Source organism: Euprymna scolopes, chromosome 25, assembly GCF_053919585.1.
Source record: "Euprymna scolopes isolate OS-2025 chromosome 25, ASM5391958v1, whole genome shotgun sequence".
Lineage (NCBI taxonomy): Eukaryota > Metazoa > Mollusca > Cephalopoda > Sepiida > Sepiolidae > Euprymna > Euprymna scolopes.
In genome coordinates this window covers 79,131,611-79,147,626 of record NC_136506.1, presented here as the reverse complement: position 1 = coordinate 79,147,626, position 16,016 = coordinate 79,131,611, and the positions used below count along the sequence as shown (strand labels likewise).

General features: G+C 35.2%; 1 protein-coding gene across 1 annotated transcript in view; it reads right to left on the bottom strand.

Annotated features, from left to right (window-relative positions):
* LOC145247455 (cilia- and flagella-associated protein 69-like) overlaps positions 1-16,016 on the bottom strand; it is a 114,060-nt gene that overhangs the window by 24,464 nt on the left and 73,580 nt on the right. Inside the window, exons 15-17 of the mRNA XM_080109238.1 lie at positions 15,422-15,503; positions 12,811-13,009; positions 6,678-6,815 (exon numbers count right to left, since the gene is read on the bottom strand). Coding sequence (XP_079965364.1) covers positions 6,678-6,815; positions 12,811-13,009; positions 15,422-15,503 — 419 coding nt within the window. The remainder of the gene's footprint in view (positions 1-6,677; positions 6,816-12,810; positions 13,010-15,421; positions 15,504-16,016) is intronic.

The following is a 16,016-nucleotide window of genomic DNA, read 5'->3' as shown; positions in this document are numbered from 1 at the left end:
TATTTTTGGTGTCTTCAAAAAAAAAACACCCAATATTTTTGCTGATGAGAAGACTTTGTTTCAAAAAACCAAATGATAAAATTATTGTCCAAGACTTATTGTCTATCTCAATAAAAACATCATTTCCAAAACGATCGTACAATTTATTGATTTTGTTTGTTCTTCCTTGTGAAACCGACTTTTTATTTTTAATTTTAATTATAAATTATCAATCATCTTACTCAATATATATATATATATATATATATATATATATATATATATATATATATATATATATATACTAGAGGAGGGGGGGGGGTGCGCCCGGCTTTGCCCGAGTGTAAACTATGCTTAAATATGATATTTTAATTTGTCCAGATTTCGTATATATTATTAGAGAGTCGTGGTTTTAAAAGTAAAAGTAAAGTATTTGGGTGCCATCAGTTAGAATCGAAACCGAAACTGTAGAATTCAAAGCTGGTGATGTTATCACTGTAACAACGTGACACAAATATGAACTGATTAAAAATTAAAAATCAACTAAGATGAATGTACAAAATGTATAACGATTTTTTCAATTTTTACCCATTTTTGACCCCTAAAAATGTATTTTAACCAACTAAAGACCCATAAAAGAATGGTCCGTAAAAAATGCAGTCATTTGAGGCCCCTAGTACCGCTCTGTAAAGTTTCGGAGGAGATAGAGTTTGAAAATATGAAGACAGACAGACAAACATATAGCCTTTTATATAATTAGATTTGAAGAAAAGTTAATTCTTATTACTCAGCAGGGTATAACTTTTTTTATTAACTCAATTTTGTTGTTGGTATTGGTTTTCCCAATTCTTTCCAGAATCAAGTAGTCACAAAAGGGACAACATGAAGGTTGCCAACATTGATAACGGAAAGTGAAAGTGATACTAGATTTTCATTATTAAATTTAGTTGGTGAATTGATTCTATATTTTGTTACAGATTTTTTCTAATATGTGATACTCTGCTTTGTCCAACGTCTTGGCGAATGCTAATGAAACGTTGGGATGCGTGGAAACAATCAACCAGATTCATCCTCTAGTTCATTAAGAACAAATATATGCCATGTTTTCGTCAGATCACTGAAAGTAAGCAATATTGAGCCTGGCCAATACCAGATGGGCGACCATTCAGGCACTGTATGTAGAAGGACATCAATGCCTCCTGACAAGAACTGCAAAAGCATAACGTTGTCACCTCCCCTAATCGGGATATACACTCGTGATTGGGACCGATTGTGAATTTGATATTTCCTAGACACTTCTTCCTTTAGGGAAAGCCAGTTCAACCTACATAAGATAAATATTAAGAACCCTTTTTCTGATTTCTGTATTGTTATGCGATATTAAAACTTGTGCAAAATAAGAAATTTAAAATGGTTAGGATTTAACTCTGATTCTTTCTAGAATCAAATACTCAAAGGAGGGACCTCGTGAAGGTTGCCAACTTAATCTGTGTTTTTCCAACAGTCATCGATCATTGATTTCTCATTGGTAGTGACCATTGGTCTTCACTGGGATATGCCTGCCCAAAGTCCCAATTCTCATTGTACTCATCCAGCGGAGGTCTGGTTAGTGCTTTCCATCGTCCTTGACCCTCTATTTTATTTGGGCAGCACTAGTTTATGGTGACGAGAAAAAAAAAATAGGAGGAGGCGGCTAACTTACAATTATTCCGTTTTCAAGTGGTATTTTTTTGTTTTTTACCTCTTTAGTAGTTTCTGTATGCCCAGCTAGCGTCTGCGGGTCATATATATTAGTTTCCGCACTCAAAGGTTTTCCTTAATATTTCACTGGTTTTCATCATTGTTATCTGTTGTATTTTCTCAGCTATCCCTCTGATTCCAATACACCAATTCTTTTTTTCAAAGTTTTTTGGTATTGTTCCTAGTGCTCCTATTATTATTGGTGTTATCTTAACTTTATTCATCTTCCATATCTCTTTGAGCTTCCTGGCCAGTTTTGTGTATTTGCTCCATTTTTCTGTCTCCTTGATCTTCACTCTGGTCTGTTGAGAATGGCAAAATCTACAATCTGGCAGGACTTTTCCTTGTTAACTATTATAACATCCGGTCTTCTTGCTTGGATGGGTTTATCTGTTTGTATATCCATGTCCTATGGAATTTTGTGACTTTCATTTTCAAGTACCACTACTGGTTTGTGCTTGTACGATTTGTCTGAGTGTTCAAGATGCAATTGTCTGCATAATTCCCAGTGTACTGCTTTCCCCACTTCATCGTGTCTATTCTTATATTCTTTTTGGGCTAGTTTGCTGTATTTGCTTATTATGTAGTTTATTGTTTCATCTCTTTGTCCACAGAGCCTGTATTTACTATTTTCTTGTGTCTTGTCACTGCTTGCTTTGATGTGGTTTGTTCTGATAGCATTATCTTGTGTGGCTGCTATGAATGATTTAGTCTCTCTGCTAAGGTTTCCTTTTTGTAGCTATGTCCAAGTGTTTTCATTCGTCTCATCTTTTTTCATCCTCATAACTCGTCCGTGTAGCTGTTTCTCTTCCCATGTGTTTTTTCTCATATATCTCTTGTCTCATTATTATTATTATTATTATTATTATTATTATTTACTTATTACTGTATATATTATCTATTATTTATAATTAACAATTCCCATATCACATTAAAGAAAATCAGAGGTTACATTGAGTGAAATGTTGTGAAAATGATAATCAAGATGAAAGCAGTGATATGAAGATTCCAAATAATATGAATAACCAATCCTCATCTCAAAAATTTAGAAACCTAAAAGATGTGTTGTTGACAAGAACTGGAAACAGATAAAACTCAGAACATTCAATGGGAAAGTACTTAATTTTTTTCATCTGTATACTTAATGTCAAAAAGAATTTCCATGAACAAAAATTCTTTCCATGAAGTTCCCATCTGTAGAACACATTGCCACAGGATTACTTCTATACAGACTACAACATGGCCATCTTCAAATTCAATGTCAACGAATATTTGCTCATAAACAGTTGTTTATCATCTTCTATAATATAAATCTCACCTGTCTGTTTAAATGCAGCTATGTATGTATGTATGTATGTATGTATGTATGTATGTATGTATGTATGCATGTCTTGCAAAAACTTTCGATAGAGGCGACAGATTTTTACGAGATTGGTATCGTTTTGAAGCTCAACCCTTCGGATGACAAATATCGAAAGATTGGCCAAAAGCATTAATTCCTTCACCCTTAACTAGGCACTTTTCTATAGGGAGAGGTCGCTTTTTTCACCAATATTTTCGAAAGTCATCCCCTCTTTTCGATTGTCTAGCCTTAATTTAAATCTACGTCACTTTCGGTTTGGCGATGGGCGCAACAGCAAAGATGTCAGGTTTTTTTTCATGTTCTTTGCCTCCTTTGCGGTACGGGTTTCGAGCCTGCCTACTACCACTTTTTTTTTTTTGCTCAACACACACCTCCCACTGGGCAACACTGGGCACCCAGGCTAGTTGTCTCTAAAAGAGGACTCGTGGATTTATAATCTTTGTTGAAAACTTTATCGGGGTCGATCGGATGACTTTTACTGTACATTTTCGTTTCAGAGAGCATATCATGTTGAAAGACGAGTATGATGGAGCGGGATGCTTAAGCGGGTTCCTAATTATCATTGCTTTTATATCGTGCACAGGGACCATGTGAAGGTTGCGAACATCTGTAAGTGAAAAGTGAAAGTGATACCATGGAACCAGCTGGATTCGAACTTGGCACATCAAGGTCGTCAGTTTATGTCATTAACCACTTCATCATTGACACTTCCCAAACAACAAACAGTAATAGAAACAGAAAAAATTTTAAAAATCTATGATTGAAAAGCCAAATTTAATTTCGGGTTTATGAATGCAACAAGGGTTAAGTAAAATGTGTGTTATCTTAGTACATAGTTAAGCCGCTGACAAGAGCTGGAAACGGAAGTGATTGTTTTACAACGAAAGATTGTCCAAAGCTTTTTGACAACCACTAGGTTAACACATGGCATTCATTATGGCTGTGATTCCTTTAGCCTCCCCTGACATGCGTGAGAGAACTGACAACTGCTTTGATTATGGTTAGAATAATTTTATTCTTCTACATATGCAGCTGTGAAAACTGCAATAAAAATAAATGAAATCGAGTGGCATAAATGCAATACAAAACGTACAAAACGATATATTTTACAAAAATAAAATGAAAACAAATAAAATACAAAGAAAAGGAGATGGACATGACAGCGACATCAGACACATGCGATACAGAAAGGTGAAATGAGAAATGTGACTTAAAGAAAGATTTAATATATATTCTTATTAAAAACATGCTAATTCCTGATCAACAAAATATAAAGATTTTGGTTTTTTAACTCGTTGGCACTTTTAGGGGCTAAAGAAAGAAAAACTGCTACTACATTTGAAACTGACCGAACGATGGACGGACAGTGAAACGAAGCGACTTGTTCTCTCCAGGGTCTAATCTCAGAAAGGGCTTGACATCCTTTCTGTGATATCACTTCGCCTGGGGCATTGACCGAATCATGACCCGGAAGTAGGAACACCTATCTTATTTTGCTTCCTAAGCTATATATAACACAGCTGAATAATTATTTATTTTATTTAAATATATTTATACCACTTTTACGATATTACTCTAATAAAAACGATATTTTTCCTTTTTTGGCCTATTTTACGGTGATAGATTTAGCTAGGGTCTATTAGGCTTTGATATTCGGCATTAAAGGGCCAGAATACCAAAATCCATCTATCCTAAGAAAAGATGAATCTGGCGGCAGCCACAATGGCTGACCGTTCATTCTCATCTACAAACTAATAAGTAGGACAAATGATCCCATGTTTTGATATTGCAATCCATACATTGCACTTGCTAACGTGCATCTGCAGTTGCAGAAAATCTACTCTTGGGATTGAAATATCACCTCTTGAATCGGTATTTTTTTTTTTATATATAAAAAACACTCCAGACAAGGCATAAGCCACTTGATGTAAGAAGCTAACAAGAACGAAATATGGTTATCACAAAGATATGAGATGCCTATTGACCTTATTCTTGAAAAGATCAAGGCTATAGGTAGGAGGAAAGCAGTCAGTTCTATAAGTTTGTAGTTCTTGAAAATAAGCTGTTGGAATAGGAAACTGTATTACAATGGGGTATCAAAACAGCAAATTGATGGAGACCACTAGACCAATGTGTCAAATGAGCTTGAACACAGGAAGCAGGGAAAAGATCAAAAGATTCTGAAGAACACATGTCATAATAGTATTTATAAAAAAGACTGAAACTAACAACATTACGTTTAACATTTACAATCCTTTTCCATCTAAAACAAGCAAAGACCAACGATCACTTGTTGTGACATTGAAGAACAGACAGTCAGTGTATTTCGACTTTGCAAACAATCTCTGCATTTGCAACTTGCCTTACTTAAAAGGACTCGTTAGAATGACTGCAGACTCTTTGGTCATCATCGCATCAAAAACAAAAGCCATAGCAGCTGCGATCAAAGACACAGCAGTATTGACACTTCATGGTTTACTACTTAGTTTGAATCTGTGATTGGTTTATAAGCTCAGTACTGATTGGTGCAAGCATACAAGTTCCCCTCTGGTTTGCCCAATCAGAAGCCATCTCTCAGGCTACCTGAGCATGTGACAGAGTTGATAAAATGGATTAACACACGGCTACTTCCTCTTTCCTTGGTCAGGACATGGTACTGATAACAATTCCACATAGCTCCGACCAACCCACAAACTTTTATTTTGGAGCGCAACAGCACTCCTCTCCTCCTGAGCCCTTAGTCCTGGGTTCGACCGACAAGGATATTTTCAATCCATCATGGCAAATGTTGGACCTTGACTTCAACACTTGTGTGTATAGTACGCATACATGAACTTTTTTTCTCCTCAAACAGGAATTCTTAAGCTTTTTGCCTTCGTTGATACATGTAAACTCATCCTGCTATCAACACTCTTTTTTTTTATTATTCATCTTTTGTTTAAGATGATTTAATAAAGTTGTTTTAAATGTCAAAACGAAACTTTGTCTTTCTATTCTACAAAGTGATGAGAATGTTTTACGACCAACTCGAATCCGTATATTAAACTCAGCGCGAGATTATTAACACTCTCACTCGAACTGTAATAATCACATCAGTAGTTTGGTCGACACTTATCCAGATTTACCCAAACATTAAAAAAAATGATAATGGCAGAAAAAAAAAATTATGTGGTATCTCTAAGGTTTTTTTTTTTTTAAGGTGTATTTCTGCAAATTCATGCAGTATTTTTATTTTTATAAAATAAAATTTGATTGGTAAAAATGTCTACCAACTATTATTATGATGACTTCGTTGAATTAAACTTTGAATTATCTCCCTTGGCGGTTGACCTAAATGTAAGCAGAAAATGGAGAACGTGACATTTTCCCATTAAAATGCATGTATTTTTACTTATCTAAAAAATACTTTATAAATTTGGGTAATTTTTAGTGTGCTGTTTTTTTTGTTTTTTTTTTTAATTTAAAACATAAGTACATAATAAAAAATTTTGTGCTATTTTGTTAATTTTCTTTTTTACAGGCAGTTTTTAACATTGGGGCAAAACTGGATAAGTGTCGTTTCATCAACCACAACATCACAGGGGCAACCACTGACCCAGTTTGCAGAAAAGACAGTAGATTTTTCCTCTCATGTTCTCTGTCACATCCACAATTGCTTGACTTGCACAACAGGCTGGCTGCGAACAGAATCCGGATTCCATTTGGATTCGACCCATCAAAGGATAATCTGATTCTGAAAAAAAAAAAAGAAAGAAAGAATTCCAAGATTTAAACCCCAAATACAAAATGGTTGTCACGGTTTTAACTGACAAAAAGAAAAAAAATGTTATTGGAAATTCAAATCTTAAATTCTATAATTAACCCCAAATTAACCCATTATATTAAGGGCAAGCGTCTGATTTTTTTTTATTATTATTTATTTATTTTTTTTTAATTTAAAAAAAAAAATTTTAAATTAAAAAAAACTTTTTTTTTAGATTAAAAAGAAATTTTTTTTTATTTTTTTATTTTTTTTAAATTTAAAAAAAAAATTTTTTAAATTAAAAAAACATTTTTTTTAATTAAAAAAAATGTTGTTTTTTTTCATTTTTTTATTTTATTTCATTTTTTTATTTTATTTCATTTTTTTATTTTATCTTTTTTTATTTTTTTACTTCACTCAAAGTTTTCAGAAATCAAGAGGCCCTTATCCTGGAGTTAACACTTGATCTCTATATGAAATCCATAGATATTCGAACATTTCATTAAAGTTGTCTTTTACATCTCACACATTGAATTAGTAAAAAAAGTTGGGAACATAATTTTTCTATCCCCAATCGACCTTTTAAACATGTTATACTACAAGATTTTTTTTTTTTTTTTTACATGGGCATAACCACTTATCAAGGCCAAGAGGCCACTCGAGTATAAGGGTTAAAGAGTGTACCGTAGAAATTGGAAGATATAGTAATTGTTAGTAATAGAAATTCGGTAAATTTGTTAACTTATATGGAACGGCTCATCAAAAACTTGTTTACGTTAGACTTGAAGACAACCATATCATAGTCAGCTGGAAAGCAGGAAAACGGAAGACAATTCCATAGGCGTGCAGTTCTAAGAAAGAAGCTTTGTTCATGGAATCTATGTTTAGGTGTAGGCACAGATAAAGAGTGGGGGAAATTGTTGATAGTCTTTTCTGCTAGACGGGTGTTTCTTGTGAAAGTTTGGCGAGGGGGGACCATAGATTGAAGCTCAGTTGAACACTTTCCATGAAAATAACGATACATCAGAGACAAACTCGCAACATCTCTTCTGTGAGATAGAGGTTGCAAGGAGGAGAAAAGGACATCTCCTACGAGGCTACGAAGTCTATTTTGAACTCTATCAAGGCAGGACAAGTCCTTTCTAGCAGCTCCTGCCCAGATGTGGCAACAGTATTCCATCCTTGGACGTACCTGGCTCTTATATAGGTAGAGAATAGCATCAGCAGTGAGATATCTACTGGATCGATAGAAAGATCCCACCATTTTTCCAGCGGCCTTGGCAACAGATTTGATATACGTGTTCCATTTAAGATCAGGAGTAATGGTCAAGCCCAGAAGCTTGTCAAAACTTGAGGCCTCCTGAAGACGAGAGCCATTCATTTCAATTGATGACAAATGTGAATTAGAATGTTGATGATGTAAAGAGAGAAGCTTGGTTTTAGATGCATTAAAAGTAACCAGCCACTCCTTTCCCCATTGTACTACGTGCTCAAGATCAGAGGAGAGAGAATTGGAGAGAACTTGGTCGTTTACTGTCTTAGATGTGGTACCATAAATGGTAGTGTCGTCAGCATAAATGTCTACAAATGATGTAAGGATATGATTTGGAAGATCATTAATGTAGATCAGGAAAAGAGTTGGGCCCAGGATGGATCCCTGAGGGACACCGGCATTAATACTGTGAGCTTCTGATTTTTGCCCCTCAACTACTACTCTTATGAACCTATCAGAAAGAAATGATTTAATAATTGAGAAGACTTTTCCAGCTATACCATAGCTAGCGATCTTATGAAGTAAACCTTTATGCCATACCCTATCAAAGGCTTTAGATATGTCAAGAGCAATTGCCCTAGAAAGATTGCCACCGTCGAGAGATTTGCTAATCCTATGCGATATAACTGTAAGGACATCTGCTGTAGATCTAGCAGAACGGAAACCATATTGAGTGTCACTAAGAAGGTTATTTTTGTTGAGATGTTTGATTACTTCTGTATTTAACACAGATTCTAGCAACTTACTCATGACGCACAGGAGACTTATTGGCCTGTACTGAGAGGGGGATGAGCGATCACCTGAATTCTTAAATACAGGGCATACTGATGAGATTTTCCAGGGAGATGGGAAACTATTCTCCTTAAGACAACGTTTAAACAGTTTTGTAAGTATGGGCGCTAATTCAGGTTGAAGTTTTTTGAGTACTATAATTGGAATACCATCAGGGCCAGTTGCTTTACTGGAATCAAGGTTTTTGATTAGCTTGGCAACATCACGTACAGATATACGTATATCACATAGCGTGTTTTCTGATACAGGAGGAAATATTGGAGGTTGGCGGTCTTGGTCGCAAAGGGTAGAATTAGCTGCAAAGTTCTTGACAAAGAGTTTGGCTTTGTCTGATGCTGACGAGATTACCTCAGGTCCATTGATAATAGTTGGGATGGAGCACACGCTTCTATTCAGGATTCTGTTTGCTATTTGCCAAAACTGGTGGGAACCAAGCCTCTGCTCAGCTACTTTGGACTTAACAGATTGAGCATACAACACTCTTGCGTTCCTTATTACTTTCTTACAATGGTTGCTGGCAGTCCTGAAAACGGCTTTAGTTTCCATACATCTTTTACGTTTGAAGCAGTGGAAAAAGGGACCATAGATTGGAGCTCAGTCGAGCACTTGCCATGAAAATAACGATACATCAGAGACAAACTCGCAACGTCTCTTCTGTGAGAAAGAGGTTGCAGAGAAGAGAAAAGGACATCCCTCACAAGGCTACGAAGTCTATTTTGAACTATCAAGGCAGGATAAGTCCTTTCTAGCAGCTCCTGCCCAGATGTGGCAACACTACTCCATCCTTGAACGTAGATATCTTGTGGCCTTTTGATCTTACTCAATTTCAGGACAAGAATTTATCTTGTCTGGTGGAGTATCCAGCTTCGTGCTCCTATTTATCATCAAATGGAGAAGGTGCACCATTTCTCATAAAAGCCAGTCTGTGTTAGCCATATCAAGGAGACCTTATTTTGCCTGCAAATACTATGTGATTTCGAATATTTAGTCAGGTTTTACTTCTAGGGAAAAATATACTCATGCCGTGTTGTCCTGACAAATTTCTGCACAAACAGACCTTAGACACTCGAGGATAGTGTCTAGTAGGCATTCAAGTTCTCTCCTGTATGTATGTGTGTTTGTATGTCCAGATAAAACTCTAAACTACAAAACAAACACTCACAAAGTTGGTATTTTCTTGATCATTGATGCCCCGGATGAATAATACCTTAAGCACAGAAAAAAAATATTCATTCTTTGATCCCAAACTGGCATAGATTTTATCAAGAGGTTGTTTGTAAGATGGAGGTTGTTTGTACTAACTAAAATGGAAATAATTCTGAATTCTTTTTCAAGGAGTTATTTCCTTAATGATGACTCATTCCTCGGGATATTCTATAAAAGTGCATGTGCATATCTAGAGAGAGGAATGGACTCAGCAAAAAAGAAAGAGAGAGGGAAAACTGGGAGAGAGAGAGAGAGAGAGAGAGTTGCCCCAGGCAACACTGAGTAGCCCTGCTAGTTTTACATAAATTTCCAATGATGAGACAAACAATGGTTCCAACAAAGTTAACCTAATAAAATAAAAGATATCAAAGTCAGCTAGACATATTCCTGAGTGCGAAACAAGTACGTTTGCAAAGAAATTGTCAGACGCTGTAACTGTTCACACAGAATTGCCTGAGTTATTTCCCTTGAATTTATTCTGGCCAACTTTAGGGAATGCACTCTTTTTCTTTTGTTTTTGTTTTTTTCATTTTCTTTAATGACATGTTGCCACTGATACATAACGGACTACCAGCTGAGCTAACATGCCCGCTACTGACATTAATAGAAGTAAGCTAAACATTAACTTTTGTCCAAATTTCTTTTCATGACTGAGACATAAAGGATCACTGTGAATTACGGGCCAGATTACTTGGGGCATCCTAAGTGAAGAATATTGCAGTAAGATGCTTGTTTACATTACATTTAAGTTTCTTATGTTAGTGCAACTGGGGAAACGGGGAGTAGGGAAGGAATTCCAAAGGTATGCAGTTCCAGTGAAGGTGTGGGATTTTACTGCTTGATGGGCTTGTCAAAGGTATTTACATTGAGCGGGGATACAAGTGCAGCAGGTTCATTGGAGCACATTCTGTGAAAGTATGTCTAATATAAGCAAAGGAATGAAAAATTGCCGCGATGGAACAGGGGCTGGAGCTTGGTAGACAGTGTGGGACCTATTCAGTAAGAGACTCTTTATTGCATCTAAGAGTGGGGGGGGGCTAGTAGTTAGTATGCCAGTGACAACAATACTCCATGCATAGACGAATGGTAGAAATATAGGATACTGGCAGGAGTGAGATGTTTTCTAGCTCGGTAGAGGGAATCTACCTTTTTGCAGAAAATTTGGCAGTATCTTCTATGTATTTATTCCAATTCATGTTGTTTGTGAAAATTAAGCCGAGGACTTTGAACATTAGACTCTTTGGAAGGGACTCTCTGTGTGGGTGTTAAGAAGACTCATTCTGTCAATGAGTGGGAAATTCAGAATGACCCCCCCCCACACACACACACACGCAATATATGTCTTTTATGTATTCCTTCTTGAGTAATTATGTCTGTTGTTCTCTTCTTGTATATTACGTTGTGTTGGCTGATCTTCGCATAATTTGTTATTTGGGAACGTATCTCATATTATTTAACATTTTTTTCCCCCCCCGCATTTTATGTTCATAGCTTTTTAGTCTGTATATGCAAGTTAAAAAGTCGTGGCTATCATTTTTAGTTGCAAGTAAACGATTGCCTCTAATGCTAGTATCACTGGAAAGCCAGGTCAGAACTATCACTCTGTCAGTTTCCATCAGATTTTCTTCAATGATTTCATTTCTATAGATTATTTATAGTAATTTAATTCAATGTGCAAACACTGGCAGTTGCACCTATTTTTTTTTTTTATGGTAACTAGCATGCCGGTCGTAAAATACGCTTAAATATGATATTTTGATTAATGCAGATTTCGTATTATTATATTATATTGGACCCAATATATAGTAATGATTTAAAAAGTTAAAAAACAACAAAAAAAAAATAATGACTCATGCACCACCACCGAGAATCGAAATCAAAACGTTTTATTTACAATTTGCTTTTTCCTTTCGAAGTTAATGCCTGAACTATAAAAACGTTTGCTGCAAGGCTAAAAATTAATACATGAACCAATAGCTATTACGTTATGCATGCATATCCGTAATGCCGTCGTTCGATCTTCACCTGGCAAATTCCATTTTTTTAATTTTCACACTTTTGCACTGATTTTCCCTGCCTTAAACTCAAATATAAAGTTTTACATAGGTCCGAATACCCTATATATTAAGTTGCATATCTCTAGCTCGAAAACTGACAGAGGAGTTTGGTACACAAAATTTTTTAAACAAATATATATATGCATACATAAATATGCATAGAAAGAGGTTTGTGTTTACTATATGCTTTTTACGCAAGTATAAATCATGTAGAATATCTGCATGAATGTAATTACACGTAATAATTAACTAAAGGTGATCATCCCATAAAAAAAATCGAAAAAACTAATAGGGAATTAATTAAAATGAATGTTTAAAAGAATATGCAAATTAGCTAGATCTTTTGCAGATGAATGCAATTCCACGACCCATATATAACAAAGTTGTATTTTCTTTTTAAATTAAAAGAAAAAAGAGTTTTTAATATGAATATTAATGCACAAAAAAAAAAACAAATTTATAGGAGTATAGATAGATAGATAGATAGATTTAATTCAGTGTGCCAACGCTGGTGGTCGCACCTATTTTTGACTGCAGCCTGGGTTTAATCTATTTAATCCTCTCCAACTTCAAAAATAAATTATACAAGAGACTCACTACTTATTAAGGCCCGAAGGCCACTCGAGTATAAGGGCTAATGACTTGCTCTCTCTCTTACCTGCGATGGCCCCTGATGGCTGCCGACTAACACCCATTTGATTTTCTTCTTCTCGCCACATTTTGCAGAGAAAATGAGGAGCTGACACATTGGCTTTTAGTCCTTTCCAGGTGAGGATGTGTTTTACCATTTGAGGATTTTCGCAGCACAATTCTAAAAGACAACCCAAGATGTTCGGTTGGATATTCCGGGGGCAGACCTACAACAACAGAAGAAATAACTATAACTCAATAACTATTAATACGTTTTTTCTCTTTTTCTCCGCGTTAAAAAAACGACCCTGGTGTCTAACTCTGTCCCGTAGGGAGGCATTGTAATTAGGAAGTATTAATACCTTGCAGACAATTATGTCCAAAGACGAACATTTGTGCCGATGTGTGTAGTACATGAATGACAGAAAATAGTGGAAGAAATAAGGATAATCACAGTTGACTTGAGGTAGAGATTTTATTTACAACGAGGCAACACATAGAATGATAAAAATTACATCTATCAGTCGTAGTTTGATTTTTTTTTTTTTTTTTTACATGGGGGTCACCACTTATCAAGGCTTTTGCTAGCATCTGTCTCCTACGCGACATGAGAACTTGTATAATAGAGATTAAAAGGTGGGGAGGTAACTCTGCCTGAAACAGAAAAAAAGTTAGCTTCCCTTGATCGTAGCTCTACCATCTCAACACTGAGTTAAAGACTTAAAAATATCAAAGGCTAACAGTTTTATTAAGTGTACTTATTAGTTCACTTAAAAAAAGTCTCAACCTTTGATGTCTTTAACTTGCCGTTAAGACAATAGAACAAGAATCGAATGGAGCTAACTCTTTCTTGCGTTTCAGGCAAAGTTACCTCCTCTCTTTCAACTCTGTTATGTGAGTTCTCATATGGAGACGCGAGAACGGGACAAGACAGACGTGATGATTTGTCTAGTGCTTATTGAGACTTATATTCAACCTGGTCATGGCTGACAGAATGAGTACAATCTACTCCCGTGGATTAGATAAAGTGTTCAGTTTGAAATTGCATATAAATTCCCGAGTTTGACATAAGTTTTCCCAAGTTTGAAAAGATGCACCTTAAGAAATTCAGAAGTTACATTGACCAAAAATGTTTTGAAAATAACAATTAAAATGAGAATAATGAAAGTTAAAATATCGTAGAGATTAAAAAAAAAAAAAAAAAATTGTGTTTGGAAATATAGCGGTGATAGATTAAATAAATAAAATGACACGAGATTACGAAAGAATCTTTTTTTTTTTTTTAAATTAGAAATAATTGAATTAGGATAAAATAGCGTAATAACTTAAAAGATAGCGTCTAAAAATAAGAAATGGAGGTGATAAAATGGAGTCTAAAAATAGATAATGATAAAATAAAATACAGTAAATAAGTAAAATAAAAATAATAAAATTAAGTGAAATTACGATTTTTTTTTTTTAATCTCTACGATATTTTAACTTTTAGACGTAACCCACTACACTAGTTTACTCTAATTTATTTTTCCTCTCATAAAATGTATATATATGTATATATGATATCTAATTTACATAAGGAAAACACGTTGCTCTCCCCCATCATTATATATAGCCCCAATCCTCCGACTCTCTCATCAATGACCATCCCTCTTGAAGAAGCCCGCATAAATCGGGCGAAACGTTGAGTATCCAGGTCCTTCCACCTCCATTTTATTTCATATATATATATATATATATATATATATATATATATATATATATATTGTATTTTGTGTATAGAAAGTTGTTAGATGAGATAAGTCATTGGTACCGTCGGTTTCAAGCCCGATAATTAGGACAGTTTTAGATATCCATATCAAGTTCTGTCAGCCAATACTCAGAGTTGAGTATTGGCTGAAGAGAGCTTGATATGGATATCTAAAACTGTCGTAATTATCGGGCTTGAAACCGACGGTACCAATGACTTGTCTCATCTAACAATTTTCTGTGCACAAAATCTGTGCACAAAATCTGTGCACAAAATCTAAAGTATAAAAATATAAATATAAATACGCTCTTATTTTTCGGATTTTCATTTTAATCGAGCACTCATTTCTTTTTCAAAAAAAAAACTGAGTAAAAGTGCAGAACCGAGATCATACGTCCTTCAACTACCAGATAGATCTTCAAAACGATGAACCCCTTGACGGACTTTCACAAAAAAAAACACTCGACTAGCTACAACCACTATCAACAGTTCCCCGCAACTCTCTATCTGTGCTTAAATTTAAACATAGATTCCACTAACAAAGCTTCTTTCCTAGGACTGTACGCCTGTGGAATACTATTCTGCAGGCTTGCTTCCTGGTCGGCTACAATATTGAAGCCTTCAAAGTCCAATGTAAACAAGTTCTTGTCAAACCGTTCTCTTAAATAATCAAATTCTACTCAATTTACATCATTAATGATTACTACACTACCACCTTAGATTCATTAATCCTTATCCTCAAGTGGCCTTCAGGCCTTGATAAGCAGTGACTCCTTCGAAAAAAAAAATAAATAAAATAAATGAAAATCTGACCTCTAATCCAACGTAATAACCATAAATCCTTTCCTTAAACGAACCCTAATCAATCACTCATAATCGATAAACATTCACTCACCTCAAGAAGATCCAAAAGCAAAAAGCAACCCTCATTTTCCAGGAAAAAATTTTCTGATAAAGCACATCCAATGATTGAACACCTGCAAAACAATATTCAGATGAACAGTATTTTAGAATATAAATCTCACCTGTCTGTTTAAATGTATGTATGTATGTATGTATGTATGTATGTATGTATGTATGTCTTGCTACAACTTTTGACAGGGGCAATGAATCCTGACAAGACTGGTATCATTTTGAAGCTCGACCTCTCGGACGACAAATATCAAAAAATTGGCCCAAAACATTAATTCCTTCATCCTAAACTTGGCCGTTTTGTACAAGGAGGGATCGATTTTTTTTTATTTTTTTGCCAACATTTTAGCAATCGTTACTGTTGGATTGACTTTGATTAATTTGAACACTTTTGACTTCCGGTTGCGTCATGAAGACATCAACTAAGACGTCAGATTTTCTTTCACTTTCTTTTCCTCTTTCATGGCACAGATTCGAGCCTGCCAGCCTACAACCACTTTTTTTTTTTTTTGCTCAACACACACCTCCAAACACTCGAGCAACGCCGGGCACCCATGCTAGTTTTAGAATGTATCAAA